This window comes from Lepidochelys kempii, chromosome 9, assembly GCF_965140285.1.
Source record: "Lepidochelys kempii isolate rLepKem1 chromosome 9, rLepKem1.hap1, whole genome shotgun sequence".
NCBI lineage: Eukaryota > Metazoa > Chordata > Testudines > Cheloniidae > Lepidochelys > Lepidochelys kempii.
In genome coordinates this window covers 84,084,466-84,104,448 of record NC_136388.1, presented here as the reverse complement: position 1 = coordinate 84,104,448, position 19,983 = coordinate 84,084,466, and the positions used below count along the sequence as shown (strand labels likewise).

Sequence of the window (19,983 nt, the reverse complement as noted above, 5' to 3'; positions counted from 1 at the left end):
TTCTTGGTTCATCTTCACCACTTCTACTTCACCAGGATACTGAGACAGATCCAATTCCAGATCCCACTAAGTGCCTAACTTTGTTAAAACTAAGATGTTACAATGTATTTTAAAAGTTAGAAACTGAACAGAAATTATAATCGCTTGGAAGAAAAAGTCCCTAATATAAACTTATAGCGGCATTGCAATTAATTTACAGATTTATTTAAAATACTCATATCTATCTAAATTCTTACCAGATAGCCTTGAGCCTACAAAAAAAAAAAAAAAAAAGCATCCGAATTCAAATAGCTGTTTTAAATAAACCCTAACAGGAATGAGCTAGGGAGGTACAGCTCAGTATTAGCAACCCTGAATAAACTGTTGGATTTTTATGAAAACAAATTGGATTAAACTCCACAATTAGTTTTAGAAAAATGCATTTGCATTTATATTAAAAGAATGCATAGCATGCCAAATGCTAACATTGTTTCCAATACAGGCACTCAGTCTATGGTGCACAAAAGAGTGAGTCTGCCAAATTAAAATGCTATGGAAATATTTCAGCTTCCAGGTGAACAGAACTAACATAAAGGTCTTGTAACACTGGGCAACACTAACTGGTTTCAATTTAAATTAGCTGGTTTTCACTCAGAGTATGTAAATGTTCCAGCTTCCCTTCCCAAAATTTCTATCCTGGTCCATCCATTTCTGCAGGCAAGCAGGAAAGGCTCTCTAGATGATCACAGTTTGAGAACCAATGCTTTAATTCAGGTGTTAGCCTCCAGTAATGTTAACAAATGTTACCATGGCCCCTTGACATTTAAATCCATTAGGTGGTTTACTCTGTGTATTACCTCTTTCCAATTCTAGTCATCCACAACACTGTAGGGAAAGAATCTTTCTTAATCAGGAACAGATGGCAAAAAAACAGACTGTCTAGTCTGCATATGCCGATCAGTGTGTCACTTTATTTTCCGGTGGCTCTATGACAGACTCCAGATCTGCTTTGAAAATGAAACTTGAATATAAGGGCGATGAAGGATTCAAGTGTCTGACACCCTAAAATAGGAAGCTGCCGAGTGACTTGACGTGCATAGGAATCTGGGGCTTCTTATTTATTTATTTGTATTCTGTTTTAGGAGTCTAGGACTTCTCACCTTGCAGAATTTTACAAATAAAATTAACATAGTCTCTAAGTGCGTGTATACAATTAAAAATCACATCATGCAATATAGCAAGCTAACTCAGGGCCAGCCCGAGGCCTAAACAAATCTCTGCCTCAAAAAGAACTTCAGGCTTCTTAAACCATCCATCCATGTTGTGAAGATCAGCAAACTCTGGCTCTGAGGAAAACATTTAAAATATCAGGACAGCCGTGCAATGTTGAAAAACCAAATGAGAGCTCATAGAAGGTGAGCAGTTGGGCAGAAAATGGGATGTTGAGAATAGGAAATCAAGTTAGCAGCACTTCATCCAAGAAGCGAGAAGAAAATATAAGTAGCTCAACTCAACCACATTTGAATCTCTCCTAGATGTTTTTCATCAATGTTAAGATAAACCTTTAGGAAAATTGAGATATTGTCAAGGTTTGCTTGTTGCTTTAAGACTAAAGAAACCAAACAGTGGCTCTGCAGAAAGCCTACAAGCAAATGCAGTGTAGGCTGTAATTTTTGGGTTGTAAACTAACAGCTTCTCAGGTGCTGATAATCCTCAGTTTGTGACTATGTCTTCCTCCTGGAAGATCTACAAAGGGAATCCTTTTCCCTCATTTTTGCCTGTTTTCTTATCCTCCACTGCCAGCATCCCCAGAGTGCTCCTAGGAAAGGAGCACAGCTCCCTCTGAAGCCCATGGAGCATACCCCTAAATCATCTGAAGAGGACACAGGTAGAGCTGGTTGGGAAATGTATCTTATTTCCTGCAGTAACAAAACAGAAGAAAATGAACATTTTTCATTTTTTGTCACAATTTGGATGCAAAATTTTTTGGTTTTTGGGAAACAACAACAAAACCCAGAATATTTTTTGGTTTTTCATTTTTCAACAAAAAAGCCAAAAAAAATCAATAAAAAGCATTTTTCATAGAAAAAATTTGCTTTTATTTTGGCCAGGTCTAGTCACAACAAATGACTCAGGGTGCTCCTTTCACTCAGGTGCTGAGCTTGGGTTTTTATCTTGCATCCTTTGCATGGTGTGGTGGCTTGTTGTACAAAGCTAAATACTGTGCTGGCTGAATAAATTTATTTTGTAAACATCTTAGGCAGAGATATGGTATATATATTTAACATTCGTCAAAGGCACTGTACATCTCCTCACTTCTTGGCTGCTGTTTTTTTCTAGGGCATCGGGTACTGTTTATACAGCAATAGACATTGCCACAGGACAAGAGGTGAGTGCTAATATTAAATCCAGATTTTTATGTAATTCTTCAATATTTTCTCTTTTATCATGAATATTATGTCATACTCATTGTTCACATATAGCTTAACATTAAGGTATCGGTTACTTTGATTTGCTATTGACTTAAATAGAACCAGAATTTCACCCTTTGTATAGCCAGTTGTTAAGTGGACTATTTTCCCTACCTACTCTTTCCTCAAGCCAGTTCTTGCATCCTCTTAAATTTTATCAATCCCAACCTAGCAACCTAGACTATTATGGCATTCCAGGTTGTATTACGGTATAGAGAGAAATCTGTAAAGACATCCCAGATAGCACCTATTGCTGGTTTACACATAGTTTTTATTACTGATTTAACTATACTGGTTTAGAAATTGATATAGGTAAATCTGTGTGATCCTATAGTGTGGAAGCAGTTTTACCAGTATAAAGGTATTTATATCAAAAGAGCTTATATCTATAAATTTACAACACAAAAAACTTGTGTAGAGCAGACTTTAGATTGTGCATCCTCTAACCTAACTACAGACTTATGGATAACCACAGGCTTGACGATACCCAGGGTTTGTCAAACAGTTTAGCCCATCTCTAATTGGTATTAGGAATAAATACGGTTCACTGCACTGACCTAAAAAAGTTTCTCCAATCGCATTATTAAGCACTGCCAGAAAGCATAACCGGAAAGAGTATGAAAAGAGAAGTTATATCCTGCACAGAAGGACATGCTAGCTCTCTCTTAATTACTGAATGTATTAATACAACAACCTTTTGTCAGATTAGCTGATGGATGTTTCCGTCACTTCGTTCCAATTTATCTTAATCATTGATTCAATTATAATAATAACACTTAACACTTTTCTACAGCACTTTTCATCTTCAAAGTGCATTGCAAATATTAAAGACAGAGCATTATTAAGCCACAATTTTATATTTTAGTGACATTGAAGTTGGTTGACCCAGACCATTAAAAACAAGAAAACTCAAAATTAAAGGTAAAGATCTGTCCTTAAAACATCCATTTATGCTTAGGTCATGCCTCACAGTACAAGACACTACACACTGATCTAAGTGTGACCTTGCAATAGTTGGTCACAGTGCGGGGAGTGGAGAATGAATGAGGTTTTGAATTAAGAATGTCTTGACTTTGAACTTCCAAGTTTTGCTACTTTTAGTTGTCATTTTCATGTTCATTTCTTTTTTTTTCAAACCAAAGTTTTTGAAATTATATAAAATCCTGTATAAAGGTCAACATTTGCAAGGTTAGGTGACTAAAGTGAGACCCCTAAAGCTATATTTAGACATCCAAATAACAATGGCATGATTTTCAGAGGTGCTGACCACCAAAGCTCCCAGTGACTTCTCTTAGGATCGGACACAAACACATTAAACTGACTGTGTTACTAATATACCATAATGGGATTTTTATAAGGGTTCCTGTACCCTTTAGAATGGTTTAGAATAGTTAAGTCTACCATGAAAATACATGTATAGGCCCCAATCCTGCAAACGTTTACACACGTGCTTAATTTAATCACAGAAATAATCCCATTGACTGACTGCTCATGTGTTTAAAGTTAAGCACATGTATAAGTGCTTGGAATATTGGGACCTTAAACCAGTTCTTGGGGGAGTGGGGTCAAGCTGAGGCGCCTTGTTTGGATGCCTCACAATTCCTGCTCACCTGCGTTCCAGGGAAGTGATTTCTTAACTAGGTCCAAAGAGGTCAGCACAGAGCTGGAGTAGTGGCCATGAAGGGGCTGCTTGTCCCATGTCATATAGGCTAGATTTCATTCATTCCCCATTCAAACCCTTTGTTTTTTGAGATGGAGTGAATTTCATCTCCGGTGCATATTATAGATGGGACAGATAATACCTCGTTGTATAATGGTTGCTTGACATTTCCTGTTATAAGACCCTGTTTTCCGTTGCCAGAGATCTGCTGCAGGCCATATTATTTTGAAATTTTTCGCCAAAATGGTTCAACTATCTCTGAGAATGAGGCTATTGAAAACTACATTATTTTGTCCATGTTTAAAAATTCTGGCAACTTTTTCTTTGAGAATCTCTAGTGTTTCCATGCTTTGGAGCAGGGACTCGAAATTTGGCCTTTCTCTCAGGGATGTGCCTTTTGCATCCCATTTGATAGTCTGCTCAAATTTGGCAGTGTTATAAGCATTTGAAAAATCACTACATGTGCTCAGTAGAGAGATCTGAGATTTTTAGCAGTTAAATTCCCCCAAATTCTGGGCATGCTCCAGCTGGGGGCTGAGTAGCACTTTCCTTGAAGTTGCTGCTGGGGGCTGGGCCTCAGGAATCAGAGCAAGGAGATGATTACCACTCCCACACCCCCACCGCTGGGTCTAGGCAGTGTGGAGGAGGAAGCTGCTTGATTCAAATGTGGAGGGGACAACAGTCAGACCTGGGGTGAGGGTTAGGAGTAGATTCAGACAAGGAGGGTGGTAGATGGGGAGGAAAAGGGGAACCAGGGAGTAGGGATTGGGGGGAAACTGGGACTGGCTGGGCAAAGAGTGTGAGATTGGGAGCTGGGTTGGGGAAGACTGGGACTGGCTGTGCAAGGAGACTGAGACTGGAAACCAGTGTGCAGGGGGAGAACTGGGACCAGCTGTGCAAGAAGAGTGCAACAAAGAGTTGGGGAGGAGGGGGAGATTAAGTGAAGAGTCCATGGAGGAAGACAATGAGGAGGGGGAACATAAGCATGGGAGAGGTGGGAGGGTGATGGAAAGCCAGGGGTGGGAGAGAAGGAGACAGATTGGATGAGAAGCCAGGTTGGGGGGAACTGGTATTGGCTGGGCAAGGAGACAGGGGACAAGGAACTAGAGGGGACTGGAAATGTCTGGGCAAGGAGACTGGGAACAGAGGGGAGGTTGAAGACGGGGAGTGGAATGGAGAATCTAGATGGGGAGACTAGGACAGGTTGGTCAAGGAGAGTGGGACTGGGATAAGAAGCCTGATGAATGGAGACTGGGACTGGCTAGGTGAAGAGAATGAAACTGGGATGAGCAACCAGGGTGGGGAAGGGCTGGTTGCAGGGGGCATTTCAAAAGAAGTCCTACTTGGGGCGGATATAGGCAGAAGGGTCTGCAGTCTGGGATGGAACCCAAGATTCCAAGGGGGGAGGGATAGCTCAGTGGTTTGAACATTGGCCTGCTAAACCCAGGGTTGTGAGTTCAGTCCTTGAAGGGGCCATTTGGGGATTGGTCCTGCTTTGAGCAGGGGTTTGGACTAGATGACCTCCTGAGGTCCCTTCCAACCCTGATATTCTATGATTTGCCTCTCACCATTCCTCTGCTATTTACAAACATCTGTGAAACCCACTGGCAAAGTGTCTCATTCCCTTCTAACATTGGTCCACATGGAGGATGACAATCTAATTTTTCTATCAGCTACTTCATTAGCTCAAGTGGCAGAGATCTGTGTGGTGGATCTAGAGGTTCTAACCCTGGTGATGACTCACATTGGTGCCAGTAAGATGCTACTTGATGGAATATCTGGGGGGTGGAGGTTACAGGTTGTGTTTTTTACAAACCTAGAAAATTGCATGCAAGACTTCATTAAAAGAATATTATTTGGGTTGCCAAGTCAAGCACTCAAGATAGGAAATGCCAGAATTAAGTAGGTCTCTTCTGCCTTAATAATGTTCCTTTATTGTCGCTTTTTGTATGAAATTGATATAGGCATTTTATATAATTTATGTAAGGGGAATAACTAATCTTCCCTGTGGAGAATAGTTATTTAATTTGTATTGTTGCCATACTATTGCAAGATGGTTTTATTTTTTTATTTAATCAAAGTACCCAAATCACTAATTACTTGCAAAAATGACTGCAATGAATTGAGACCATTTTGGAATAAGCTAGGACTACAGAATGTTAATGATATTAAGTAGCAGATAACATTTTTAAAGCCATTTTATATGCAAACTTGCAAAATAAGACATGTAAGGCAGTGCACTCTGTAATTGTCACCCAAGTAGTGGGTGAAATAGTGCGGATTTCAAAGTATAAAGCATAGTATTGCAATGCAAGTTACTGAGCACTAATGCCTAATTAAAGGGCAGTTTGGTATAGTTCTCAGCTGATCTGAAACATATGGTCTCAAACACATTTATTTCTTTTTCATTCTGGTCTGTTGCAATATATGCTATTAAACTTAGTATTTAACAAAATGTCATTTTAGGTGGCCATAAAGCAAATGAATCTCCAGCAGCAGCCTAAAAAGGAACTAATTATTAATGAAATCCTGGTCATGAGGGAAAATAAGAACTCTAATATTGTAAACTATTTAGACAGGTAAGTTGTGCCAGTCATTATCACTGTAGAGCTTGTTTATATACCGTGCGTCAAAGATTTAGCCAGACAATTTTTTTAAAAATTTTGTGTGCAAATGACCATTTGTGCACACAAAGCTGATCACTGAACGTCAGGATCCATTTACACAAGCATACAGAAAGCTATCCTTCATGTGTGCATGTGAAAGATTCCTGCAAACTATGTAGACCCAGTTTTTGAAAATTGTGACCAGCACGTGCCTTTTCTGAAAACAACTGTCAATAACTACATACATCTTCACGTTTTATGAGTTAGACACATTCTTCCTATTTTATTAAGTGGGCATGGTTCAAAAAGTTCTAGAATCTATGTCAATTGTTGCTCCCCGATAGGCATGATGCCATTCATGTAATTTTGGTGAAGACTAGATTCCTGCTAGGATTTTTTTATTTATTTATTATTTTTTTTAATGTTCATGTTTAAAGCTCTCCATAAACTGATGTCTTGTCAGTTTTAAAATTGTTTTTGTATATCCAGGGATACTTCAAAAATGCACTGAAAAAATGTTTTTCCTGTGTTTTCACTTCTTTGCTTCTGACGGGCTAAATGAAAAACATTCAGCTACAGCTGGATTGTGTTTTCTGCAGGCAGCACATGAAGGATTTCCTTTCCCTGTCTTTATATTATTCAAGGTTTTTCAAACTGTTGATCAAATTCCATCTTCTGCCACCATCGGCTGCTGTGCGTCTTATACCTCTTGGAGTTAATGGTTATATTTCTCTATATATTTCACTATGAAACAAATAATGTGAGACGGCCTAGTTTAACTTTCTTTACATTTTCTAAACTGCATTTTTACTATCTAAAGCCTGCTGTACAGTTAAAGTATTGCCTATAACCTTTTTCATTTGAACTACACACGTTCTTCTAACGCTGTGAACTGTTCATTATACCTGGTTGTCAATGAAAAATGCCAAATAGGCAAAGTCATCTGTGAGTTTCTTTTGTCAAAACAGCTCTGTAAATAGTTGTGCTTACTGATGGTGGTGTCTTCATTTTCTTGTTTCAGCTACCTGGTAGGTGATGAACTTTGGGTAGTTATGGAATACTTGGCAGGAGGCTCTTTAACGGACGTTGTTACAGAGACCTGTATGGATGAAGGACAGATAGCAGCTGTCTGTAGGGAGGTAAGAAGTGCCATGCATGGATGTGCTTGCTGGGATAGTGTGTAATGTAGTGTAATGGTGTGATAAGAATGTAAGGGATCTCAAAATACATCTTTGTTTAAAAGTTGTCTTTTTAATATTAGAGGAGGAAGAGCGTCTTAAAGGAAATCAGATCTATGTTCTGCTGAAAAATGCCATCCTTGTAATAAAGTTCAGTTATGATGACACTTTTTATTGATTTAGTAGTGTTTAGCTTTGCTTCTTTGAATGTTTACCTGTGATAATTCAGCAGTGCACCTTATTCCTGGCCTTTAAAAGGAAATAGTCTTGCCACAGAATGTAAAAAACTGCAAGTAAAAACAAATGCTAGTTTGTTAAAGTATGAGAAATTACATGACAAAAAAATATTTTAAAATCTGCTGTAGATTGTAACACCAAAGTCTTTGTCATGCAGTATTTTGCCAATAGTGATCCGGTTCATACTGAAAGAACTTTATTTCTTTTCTGGCAAATAATAGTTTGTCATATGGGATAGAGATGGCAAAATTCACTGTAGCAGCAATCATTCCGTCTGTGCTTCCAGGCTATAGTCTGTAACAATAATTGACATTTCTAATTCAAAAGCTAATGTGCCTTCATTTAGAAAGTTATTATTCTAATAGTGTTGAAGTAGCAAGCTATTTCACTTGACAGCACAATATTCTGCCATTACTCACAATTCATCTAGAAATTAAATCTTTTACAGATATTTTTATCCCCCTATATGATTAAATCAGGCCATTAATTTTTACCTTTATGTTCCTTTTTTATATCAGTGCCTGCAAGCGCTGGACTTCTTGCATTCAAACCAAGTGATCCATAGAGACATCAAGAGTGACAACATTCTTCTCGGGATGGATGGATCTGTCAAATTGAGTAGGTGTTCTTGCTCAGGTGGCATTATTCCAGTGGTTGTTGTGGAATTGCTAACTGACAGCCTGTTATCAGAAGGAAGTGATAGTATATTGGCCATTGCAGCCAAGGAATGTTTCATTTTAGAACAATTTTAACACCACAGGGAAATCTGAGAACATAGGTAGGGTGACTCAAAATTATTTGACTATGTTCAGAGCCCAGAGTTCTGATCTAAAGGCCTGAAAGACATGTAGTTTCTCACATAAATAAGAGCTGTAGAGTCCAACTTTGTTAAAAGAACTTAAACGGTCAAATTCAGTAGTTGTTTGGTTATATCCTGTTATGTAAACAAGAGATGGCCCTGTTTCCAGCCAGATACCTTGATGCATTCTTGTGCAGAGAATGGACTATTTGTATTTGTTTGCTTCATAGCCCAAGTTGGCGTTAACAGTATTTTTTTTCTTCTCTGCAGCTGATTTTGGGTTTTGTGCTCAGATCACACCTGAGCAGAGCAAACGGAGCACAATGGTGGGGACTCCCTACTGGATGGCACCTGAAGTAGTGACAAGGAAAGCATATGGCCCCAAAGTTGACATCTGGTCATTAGGGATCATGGCAATAGAAATGGTGGAAGGAGAACCCCCGTACCTTAATGAAAATCCTCTCAGGGTAAGGTGCAAGTGGAATCATATAGCGCTGTCCTTCTCTGCTGTCCCAATTTTAGATACAAAATCCTGTCCAAACCACACAAGCTTGGTATTGTTTCAACAGTATCATTGCAGCATAACAGTATATACTGTTGCTATAGGCACCTAAATGATGGCACCTCAGAAGATAAGTGACATGGAGTTATTCTCAATATGTGTCATTTTTGTCTTCAGAGCTGTTTAAAATTCTCAGTATGTCTGCTTGTTTTCTGAAATCTCCTTCTGCTGTATCTCTGATGACAAGAATCTTTCTGATTCCAAGTTTCTCCAGCTGATGAAGTCTTGTGAAAAGAATTTCAAACAGAACAGGGGGAAAAGGAGAATTTTCCCAAACACAGCTCAGAGTGTATTTGTTAAATAAATGAAATGTCTTATCTTATAGTGAAATCTGTAATTACTTATTAGTAAGTGCAGTTTTAAGGTTATCTTTCAACACAAATACTGGTAGTAAAAAATTGGGGCATTTATACTATGGAATAGTTTACATTTTTGTCCGAGGAAATTTAGTCCTTTCCTACGTTAATCAATTTGCATATTAAAATAAGTGAATATTAAGGGACAGTCTTGCCTAATTGTATCACTGAATGAAACACCCAGTTAAACACTGGTCTCCCTTCCCTGGGATGTATTCCTGGAGTGATACAGCAGCCCACATTTACCAGAGGAAGTCCAGCTTGTATCTCCCTTCCCTATGGCATTAGGAGGAATTCAGACCATGGATTAACATTTCATAAGTAATTCTAGATTTGCGTAGAGAGAATATCAGAACAAAGCATGGCCTCTAGGTTTCTCTCACGGGATACGTCTATGCTGCAGCAAAAAACATGTGGCATCAAGTCTCAGGGCCTGGGTTAGTTGACTCGGGCTCAGGCAATGGGTAGGGTTGCCAATTTTGGTTGGACGTATTCCTGGAGGTTTCATCACATGACAATCTTGAATTCTTGGAGACTCCAGGACAGTCCTGGAGGGTTGGCAACCCTAATAGTGGAGCCCAACATTTCAGTGTAGACATCTGGGCTTGAGCTGTAACCCAGGCTCTGAGACCCTCCCCGCTCACGGGAGCTCAGAGCCCAGGCTCAAGCCCAAGTCCAAACATCTACACTGCAGTTGTATAGCCCCATGAGTCCAGGTCCCACAAGCTAGCATCAGCTGACCCAGGCCAGTCTTGGCCATGCAGCAGGCCTTTTATTGCACTGTAGACATATTCATAGGTTCTGATCTGTGATACCCAGACTGCAGACATCAGCACACAGACCGCTGCCTCTGAAAGAACAGGTAGATGAACAAAAATAACGTTGGAGGAGAAACTGTGTTGGTCATTGCCATTAAGGAAAGAACAGTAAGGACGAAGTGGCCCATAGGGCTTTAAACAAACTCGACGTTGCAACTTTTGCAAAAGGTTCTCTATTCTTTTGGAAAGCCACAGATTTGGGATGTGCGGTGCTAAGCGTGGAAAGGCTGCACTTTCACTTGCACACAATAACTTGCACCTGCAGACTGCTTCTGTCCAGTGCTTTCTGCACCACTGCATGGAGGTACTGTGGGGGAAGGGACATTGATAATTACACTGAACGTGAGCCCCACCTCCAAAAGGGCAGGCCAGTAGTCACTATTACTGCAGTCCTGGTGCTAGAGCAGTGGCCTCTGAGCAGAACCAGATGTGCTCTGCTCCTTTGTGGGGAGAATGATTCCATACCCCATCATCTTCCTCAGGGAACCCTTGCAGAAACCTTCATGCCCTGGATTTGGCCCAAAATCTGGCAAGGAAAATTAGCGTCACTGCAGTCTCCAGCTGGCCCTCTGAAATGCAGCTGATTTTGACCTGCTGCAATCTCCCTACTATATGGTATCAGCGAGCTGATTAGGATTCCTCTAGATGCTGCAAATCAATTATTGCAAAGCTAATTAGGCTTCTCATCTGTGACTGCATTCAAATTCAGTTATACCTCTTCCCACCCAGGTTAAATCAAAGAGATGGTCTCTCTCCCTGCTGAAGTTATGATTTGTTGGATCACTCTTAATTCACAGAAGTAAACTCTTCAGGGCATCCTCAGTGAGAGGTCCATGCCTCTGAAACCAGCTCCCATGGGTGGTCTGGGGAGCTTCTAGGCATAGACCTGTTTGGCCAATTTGCTGGCAGATGTATAGGTCATTGTAATGGTTGTGTTTAAGAGTTTGTCTGTGTTCATGGAGTTCTGCAAAGCTTTAAACTGCAGGGTTGATACTTTATTTTGTGAATAATTGTTTTAATAATGCAAGGTGCCCAGGTGCTCTAGTTGCTGGCACCAAAATAAATGTATAAAGAAATAATAAAGGCATTTAAAGGTCATTAATCATGGACAGAGTTAATAGCCATCCTGATGCAAAAGCCTGTGTCATTTTCTAGCTCAGGGGAAACTCATTCCACTTTGAAAGACAAGTGTTCAGAGACAATCTATGGCACAGGTGCCCTTTCCTGGCTTCTGGAGATCCTAATTCGCTTCCAGTTCATGAATACAGCCTGCAATAGTGTGACTTTCTTTTCCCGGTGATTTTCACTGTGCCAGACGTGCACTCAGGCCCTGAGATACAAGCCTGGGGGCACAAAAATGCAATATACTTTTAAATCCATGTTGGATCTCCCAAGCTTCAATTTAAAAAAAACATTTTTCTTCTTTTTTATCCTATGAGTCACCTGTTGCACTAGTTGCATTAGTTTTCATCAAAAATTGCAAAATATTTCTAGAGTGCTATGGATGCTACAGTTCCCAGCCTGAGAGTCCTCATAAATTGAGCCTCACACATGTGGGTATGACGTGACCCATATAAGGTCTGTATCTAACTTTCCCAAATCGCAGCCATAACTATCTGCTGAATCCTTCCTGTTTTTTTTTCTATGCCAAATGCTTACTGCCCCTTTACAGTTCAGTTACTACCAATGTGAAATCCACTCCCTTCCTACATACTGGACATTTTTTTCCCTGCCTTACTTTGCAAGACCTAAATGATAAAATTCCCTCCTTTCCCACTTCCCTTCCCCTGAAATATTCAAAAGGTGCAATGCCTGGCTAAGGATGACTATTCTTCATGACTCATGTATTGTGATGAAATCAGCACAGTGAGTCAGCTTCTAAAAGGGCTGCTGCATTTAACCTGCAGCTCCTGTTTGACTTGGAATTCAAGACAGGGTAGATGCAACTCATATATCAATACTTAGCCTACAGCAAACAGAAGGGGGTCAGTAAGTTTTAAAGTCCATTGGAAACAAAAAGTCATCTGACCTCTGGAATGTCTCCAGTCCGGATGGAGTCATTTAGGTGGTAAAAGCTAAAAATGATCAATTCAGCTACGAACTCAGCAGTCCTCAGACACAGAGGCACTGATTGGAACGATACCAGTGTAAATCCAGAGATATCCGTGAAGTCGAATTACTCTGGATGGATAGTGGTGTAAATAAAACCTGAATCTGTTCTGGCATTCTAAGTACCCTTTAAGATCAAAGCAAATATCTGCTTGTGTAAGGCAGTTGCTTTAAAAGGATGAAGTGGCCCATAGGGCTTTAAACAAACTTTTAGGTCTAGAAAGCCTTGCTCTATGTTTAAGAGGGTAAAAATAGTGGATTTGGTCACTGTTTATTTGAATGCTAATAGGACAGAACTGGTACTATTTTAACAGAAACATTTTGGGGGGAGGGGGGGATTTCCAGGCCTCCTCCTATTCTGAAAGTCCAAGTGCGAAGAGTTGGTAGGGTTTCATAGGTCCCTTTTGTAACCTATGTAAGGATTCAAAGTGTCAATGTCATAACAACATCCTGTAGTGGTGTCATAGGCTTATGCTATAGGTTTTCAACTTTCTAGGCCTCGACCACAAGTAATATGGGTCTAATGATCTTCTTAAGGACAGTATTTTCAAATATGAAGGAACACAAATTCATGTGCAATTGTGTGCCATGCTTATATTTGCTGATGATGTGATTGTGTGCACAAACTGAATATTTGTGCACTCAAATGGCCCAGTGGATGCTTAGGGCTCCATGGAACTTGCTGTGGAATTCAACCCTTGCCACTGAATTCTTAGCTTGCTCCAGAGTCTTAGCTTTCACCTTTATTTTTATTTTGTTCCAATTATGTTTCTGCACCTTTGGGTTCTGAAGATGACCTTGAAAATGTGAAACAAGCATAATGGATATAGTTTTATCTTTCTGAGTCTTCAGACTCCTTGAAACAATCATTTTTGAAGTGTGAACTAGCTCGTTCATCTGAATGGGTTGCCGTCAAGGTTCCTTCCCCGCTCTGAACTCTAGGGTACAGATGTGGGGACCTGCATGAAAGATCCCCTAAGCTTTTTCTTACCAACTTAGGTTAAAAACTTCCTCAAGGTACAAACTTTGCCTTGTCCTTGAACCCTATGCTGCCACCACCAAGTGTGTTAAACAAAGAACAGGAAAAGAGCCCACTTGGAGATGTCTTTCCCCCAAAATATCCCCCCAAGTTCTACACCCCCTTTCCTGGGGAAGGCTTGATAAAAATCCTCACCAATTTGCATAGGTGAACTCAGACCCAAACCCTTGGATCTTAAGAACAATGAAAAAGCAATCAGGATCTTAAAAGAAGAATTTTAATTAAAGAAAAAGTAAAAGAATCACCTCTGTAAAATCAGGATGGTAAATACCTTACAGGGTAATCAGATTCAAAACATAGAGAATCCCTCTAGGCAAAACCTTAAGTACGAAAAGACACAAAAACAGGAATATACATTCCATTCAGCACAGCTTATTTACCAGCCATTTAAACAAAAGGAAATCTAATGCATTTCTAGCTAGATTACTCACTAACAAGTTCTAATACTCCATTCCTGTTCTGTTCCCAGCAAAAGCATCACACAGACAGACAGACCCTTCGTCCATCCCCATCCCCCCTCCCCCCGCTCCAGCTTTGAAAGTGTCTTGTCTCCTCATTGGTCATTTTGGTCAGGTGCCAGCGAGGTTATCTTAGCTTCTTAACCCTCTACAGGTGAAAGGGTTTTGCCTCTGGCCAGGAGGGATTTTATAGTTCTGTATACAGAAAGGTGGTTACCCATCCCTTTATTTTTATGACAGTTGCATACTCTGAAACAAAGATTACAGTTGAAATGTCTGCATTAACTAATTAATTTCTTTTCCCTGGTCTACACTACAGAGTTAGGTTGACGCAAGGCATCTTAAGTTGACCTGACTTTGTAAGTGTCTATACTAAAATTTTGCTCTTGTCGATGTAACTCGCTCACTACACAGACTTAATAACTCCAACTCCACGAGAGGTGTAGAGTCAAGGTCGATGTAGTGTCAGTGTAGACACTGCGTTGCTTACATCAACTGTTGCTGGCTTTCAGGAGCCGTCTCACAATGCCCCACACTGACAGGTCAGTCAGTGCAAGCGCTTGTGGTGAGGACGCACACCACCGACACAAGGAGCAAAGTGTAGACATGCACAAGTGATATCATTACTGTGACTGCTGTATGCCGACATAAGTGAGGTCAATTTAATTTTGTATTGTAGACATTCTCCTATACTTTTGCAAAAACATCCAGCTAATTTGCTCAGCCAGCAGTCCCAGACTGCCCTCCCTCTCCCTCCAGTGATCAGAGCCCTATTGTCACTTGCCCAGCTGGCAAAACCTTCAGTTTACTCTCTAGCAACTTGTACCATGCAGCTATCCATCTACTTTGTGTACCTGGTAAGTGGGCATGCAATTGTAGGCATATTTTGAAAATCAACTCCTAAATTTCCCTATTTTCCTCTCTGAATTGATGAACTGTTGCACTGCACTTGAGTTATGATACAAAATCACAGTGATATCCAGTTGTCCAGAATGAATGGAAGTATCTACTGCATCACTCTGTCATATGGAAGTGGTGTTTAAGGGAACAGTGAGCACTGCAGAGATGCATTTGAATTATTCCTAGTACCTTTGAAATATGTGTTTAGGCCTGGTCTACACTTCAAATGTTTTGTCAGGGTAGCTATACCACCAAAACCTCCCTATTGCAGACACAACTTATGCCAGTAAAAAATTGCTTTTGTTGGGATAGCTTATTAGGAAAATGCAGTAAGCTGCATGGACAACAGCCCTTTATGCGTCTACACTAGGGCTTTTGCCAGCATAGAAATGTCACAGAAAAATCACACCTGTAACCGACATTGCTTTGCCAGCAAAAGTTGCGAGTGTAGACCTGGCCTTAAACAGGAATACATATTAGATGTTGACAACTCTGAAAGAAATAGATTAAACCCTCTGGTTTAATGTTTCTCTAGGCTTTGTATCTGATAGCAACTAATGGAACCCCAGAACTTCAAAATCCTGAGAGACTCTCTGCTGTGTTCCGAGACTTTCTGAACCGCTGTCTGGAGATGGACGTAGACAGACGAGGGTCTGCCAAGGAGCTTTTGCAGGTAAAATGGGCACAGGTGTGTGAGGCAATTGCAAGCGAAAAGTCTATGTAAGTGGTGGCATTTGTATCCTCCAAATATGGAGCCCCACTGGCTACACAAGGAGTTGGTGTAGTCGGATCTTCATTGTGCATTACACGTCAAGCTTGGCACTTCTCACACTACCAATAGGTGGTCTGTCATGTGTAGTTTTCTTTTTCAGAACCAGTTAATGGCATTTGAATGGGGCGGCGGAAAGGGGGCGTGAGGTGGGGCTGATGTTCCTCCACTTACATGGGTGCAGTTAAGGAGGAAATCCTTTGAAGTTAACCAAATCTGAAACATAAGTGTAAATGAGGTGAGAGCCTGGCCCCAGAAATGAGAGGCCAATGTGCACTCTGTCACCCAGCACCCTGTAGTCTGAATTTTGCCTTCATGCAAAAGGCAACTGATGTGAACCTGCACCTCAGAGGTTCTGAATACAGGATCTGGGCCTAAAATAAGATTGGGCCAAATTCATCCCTGGAGTCACTAGAATTGCACCAGAGATTAATTTGTCCTTCGTGTTTTGAAAAGTTACATAGCATTGTGTCTTTTTAAATAAAATTAGAGCCTCAGGATGGCGCAAGCACAACCAAAAAGCTGCTTGACAGTTAGGGTAAATGGGCTTTGAATGGAAAATAATGAATAATTTTTCTTTCTGTTTTTGTTTTAAATAGCATCCATTTTTGAAATTAGCCAAGCCTCTCTCCAGCCTGACTCCTCTCATCATTGCAGCAAAGGAAGCAATTAAGAACAGCAGCCGCTAGCATTGTGGACTGGCTTTACCCCAGGCCAGCTCCCTCCAGAGCAGGACTGAACAAAACTCTGTAAAACCTCAATTCTTGTGCTGCAGGACAGGCAGACATAAGGACAAACAAACAGTCACAGTCATGATGGAGGCCAGCTGTTTTCCAGCTCTTCGAGGACTAGAAACCTAACACGTGTCTTCTTCCTGCTCTCTGATTCCTTGATTTATTTCTCAGATGAAACAGGGCCCAAAACCAAGCTGCCAGGCCAGAAATCGCCTTGTTGTCTCAGCCATCTCCAAGGTCAAACAAACTCAGTAGCGAGACTCCCAGTGACCATCCTATGCATTTCACTTTTAAATGATTGGTTGGTTCTTAAAGATTCACAGTCACTTTTCTGAGTTTTTTGGTTTGGTTTGGAATGGAAGAAGGGTCCTCCTGCATTGAGAAACCTCCTCCAGGTCGAGTTGTCTTTTGAATACAACCCATTCGCTAGTATTTGCCCATTCATGGTACTGTTAGATGAGAAGGATGAAAGTGAAGGTGCTTTTCCAACCAAAATTAAATAGCCCGCCGAGCAGGAATCGCATCCTGCTGAGATATACCCTTTTAGCTGTGAACATGCAGAGTTTGGGTCCTTCACAGCACAATGTGTGCAATTAACAATGGTACTTTTGCCTTGGTGAGGTTCTTGTAAACTGAAAAGCGGAACAGGCAGCAAGTTTGTTCAGAAAGGACTCGTCTGATATAAAGCTGTAATAAAAATGGCAGCCCAGTCTTACTAGGTGCTGAATCTCTCCTCCAAAGTGCTCAGCACACAACTTCCCCGGCAGTGAGCTGGAAGGGCACTCCCCTGAAGGGAACTGAGGACGCTCAGCCCCTTTGCAGACGGGAGGCACTCAGTGCCCTGTGGGATTACACCAGCTGTTCATAGCGTGAGACCCTAACCAACAGTAGGCTAAAATCTGCTATCAGCTGCCTCCACGCCAATGCAGCCCTATTTATACTTGGGTTTGTACCGATGTAATGGAGGGGCAGAATTCAGCCTAGCGATTCTGTGAACTGAGTTTGCCCATCCTCTTGGCTGGGTTGTGACTGCTGAAAAGGGACAGGTAGCGTCTGTAAAATTCCCAATCAATTAGGGACCCCAGTGCTCTAAACTGTTACTCCGGTGAGTGCCCCTTAGTCATGTGAATAATCCTATTGAACTTGTTGGGGCTACTCCAGTGAGTAGGAGTTTGCACGATTTTGTTCTGCATGAGCTCTCTGCCAATCCAACAAAAGAGGGTGGAGAAAATGTATTTAAACTAGAGGTTTTGTAGTGCCAGGTGAAGGGAGGGAAAGAGAAATGCAGAATAGCGTACATAAATACTCTTAGGCCATAAACTGGGTCAGCATTTAACTCTCCCCTCAATGCATGCACCAAACTCGCCTTAATGCTGGTATGTATATATCGAGGGGAGAATAATTGCTGGAAATGACTGAGGATTGTACTGGCTAGTAAATTTATTTGTAAAGGAGCAGAATAGTATAACTAAACAATTCGTATTATGTGAAGAGGACAGACGTGGTTGGCTTTCACTTCGCAAAATAACGTGTACGGAATATTTGCTGCTGGATTTTAGGGTTAAGACTGCATTTAAAAATCAAAGCCCTTTGAAACAACAGTAGGATATGGGGTATTGGTAGTGGGGAGCCTGCCTCTGTAAAAATAATAATAAACCCTCGAATGTAGCTCAAGGTGACTTCACATTTAGTTTCTGATACTTCAAGGAGCTGAGCATTCCTCAGAGGTGCTAAGTATCCTCAACTCATAGTTAGTAAGAGTTAAGGGTGCTCAGCCCTTTCCTGGATTAGGCCTTGAGCCTTTGGCTTTGGATTTTAGTCAGATCTTTGGGTTGTGACTTTCATTAATATTGCCAACTGGCTGGCCCTCATTATTTGTCCACCTCAGTTTCTGTGGGGCTTGACTGAGGCAGTGTTTGTTAGTTTACCATACTCAGCTGTTAAATAACTTTCCCCAGTCTCCTGGGATGCAGAACAAGTTTTTGCTTTTGTTTTATGCCCAAATAAGTAAAGATCCTTTTTCTGCAGTGGGGTCATTTTTGTCTTTGTCATCTCAGGTTAGACATCTAGGGGATGGGAGTTTAGGCTTCTTTGAAAATCCAGTGATTCAAACTCATGAAGGCCCAACCTTATTTTGTAAAGCATCAGTCGGAATGAAATGAATTTAAATTCCACACAAGAAGTAAAAGAGCAAGTGACAGTTTCTATTTCCAGGGTAGCTTTTTCTTTTCTTTGTATCTACAAAGCTGTGGACATCCGTCCCTTGAAAGGAAAGCACTTTCTGTGGAGCATTTCTGGTGGACATCCAGGACAAATCTTTTTGGGGGGAGGTTATGCTATTCAATTTGCTCTGAGTTTTTTCCATGGTTGTTTTTTTCAGCTATAAATATTTTGCCTTTTTATCCCAGCTCCACCCTTCAAAGAAAGAATTTAAAAAGGTATAATCAAAGATATACGCTTCAGAACCGTTTGTGCTCCAGTGTGTGAAATATTGTAGACACTGGCTTTTTAAATGCAACTGCTTTAATAAGAGGCCTTAATTTTTATTTTATTTTTATTGTAAAAATATTTTATTTTGCAGCAGCAAATCCAGAGATTTTACTTTTTAAAAAAATTCCAAGCATGCCGACAAGATTCAATAGAAATCCAGTTCCTGCCAGTGATTGCAACCAGCGCACAAGATATAATTGCCCAGCTGAGTACTCTGTAAAAGGGACCAATTACTTTATGTCCCTTTTTATAAGGGACTAGTAGCATTCCTAAAGCTCTTCACTGGGGAGAGTCTGTGGCACTAAATGCTACAAGGCAGTGGATGCAAAAAGATAGGAGCTGCTTTTATGTCCTCCTGAATTTGGAGGCAGACTTGGAAGTGGAAAACAATCCTGAAAGAGACAGGCCTTGTGTGTGAATTACGGAACTGAAAAATAGCACATCAGGATAGGCATTGCCTTTGCAGAACAAAAAAGATATAAACAATCAGATAAGTCTGTGGTACCATCTCATTTATTGAGAGCCATCCCTGGTTTAGGCAATTATATATATTTTAAGGAGTATTAGAGAGAAGCTAAAAGAAAAGGAGGACTTGTGGCAACTTAGAGACTAACAAATTTATTTGAGCATAAGCTTTCGTGAGCTACAGCTCACTTCATCAGATGCATTGAAGTGAGCTGTAGCTCACGAAAGCTTATGCTCAAATAGATTGGTTAGTCTCTAAGGTGCCACAAGTCCTCCTTTTCTTTTTGCGAATACAGACTAACATGGCTGCTACTCTGAAACTAGAGATAAGCTGTTCCTCCTGCCAAAAGCAT

General features: G+C 40.7%; 1 protein-coding gene across 4 annotated transcripts in view; it reads left to right on the top strand.

The window, feature by feature from the left end:
* PAK3 (p21 (RAC1) activated kinase 3) overlaps positions 1 to 19,771 on the top strand; it is a 197,959-nt gene extending 178,188 nt beyond the window's left edge. For all 4 annotated transcript variants that reach the window (XM_073361185.2, XM_073361192.2, XM_073361191.2 and 1 more), the window contains 7 exons: positions 2,320 to 2,368; positions 6,577 to 6,689; positions 7,738 to 7,855; positions 8,650 to 8,749; positions 9,201 to 9,397; positions 15,708 to 15,845; positions 16,541 to 19,771. In XM_073361185.2, the coding sequence (XP_073217286.1) occupies positions 2,320 to 2,368; positions 6,577 to 6,689; positions 7,738 to 7,855; positions 8,650 to 8,749; positions 9,201 to 9,397; positions 15,708 to 15,845; positions 16,541 to 16,630 (805 nt within the window). In that variant the 3' untranslated portion in view covers positions 16,631 to 19,771. The remainder of the gene's footprint in view (positions 1 to 2,319; positions 2,369 to 6,576; positions 6,690 to 7,737; positions 7,856 to 8,649; positions 8,750 to 9,200; positions 9,398 to 15,707; positions 15,846 to 16,540) is intronic.
* Positions 19,772 to 19,983: the final 212 nt, after the last annotated feature.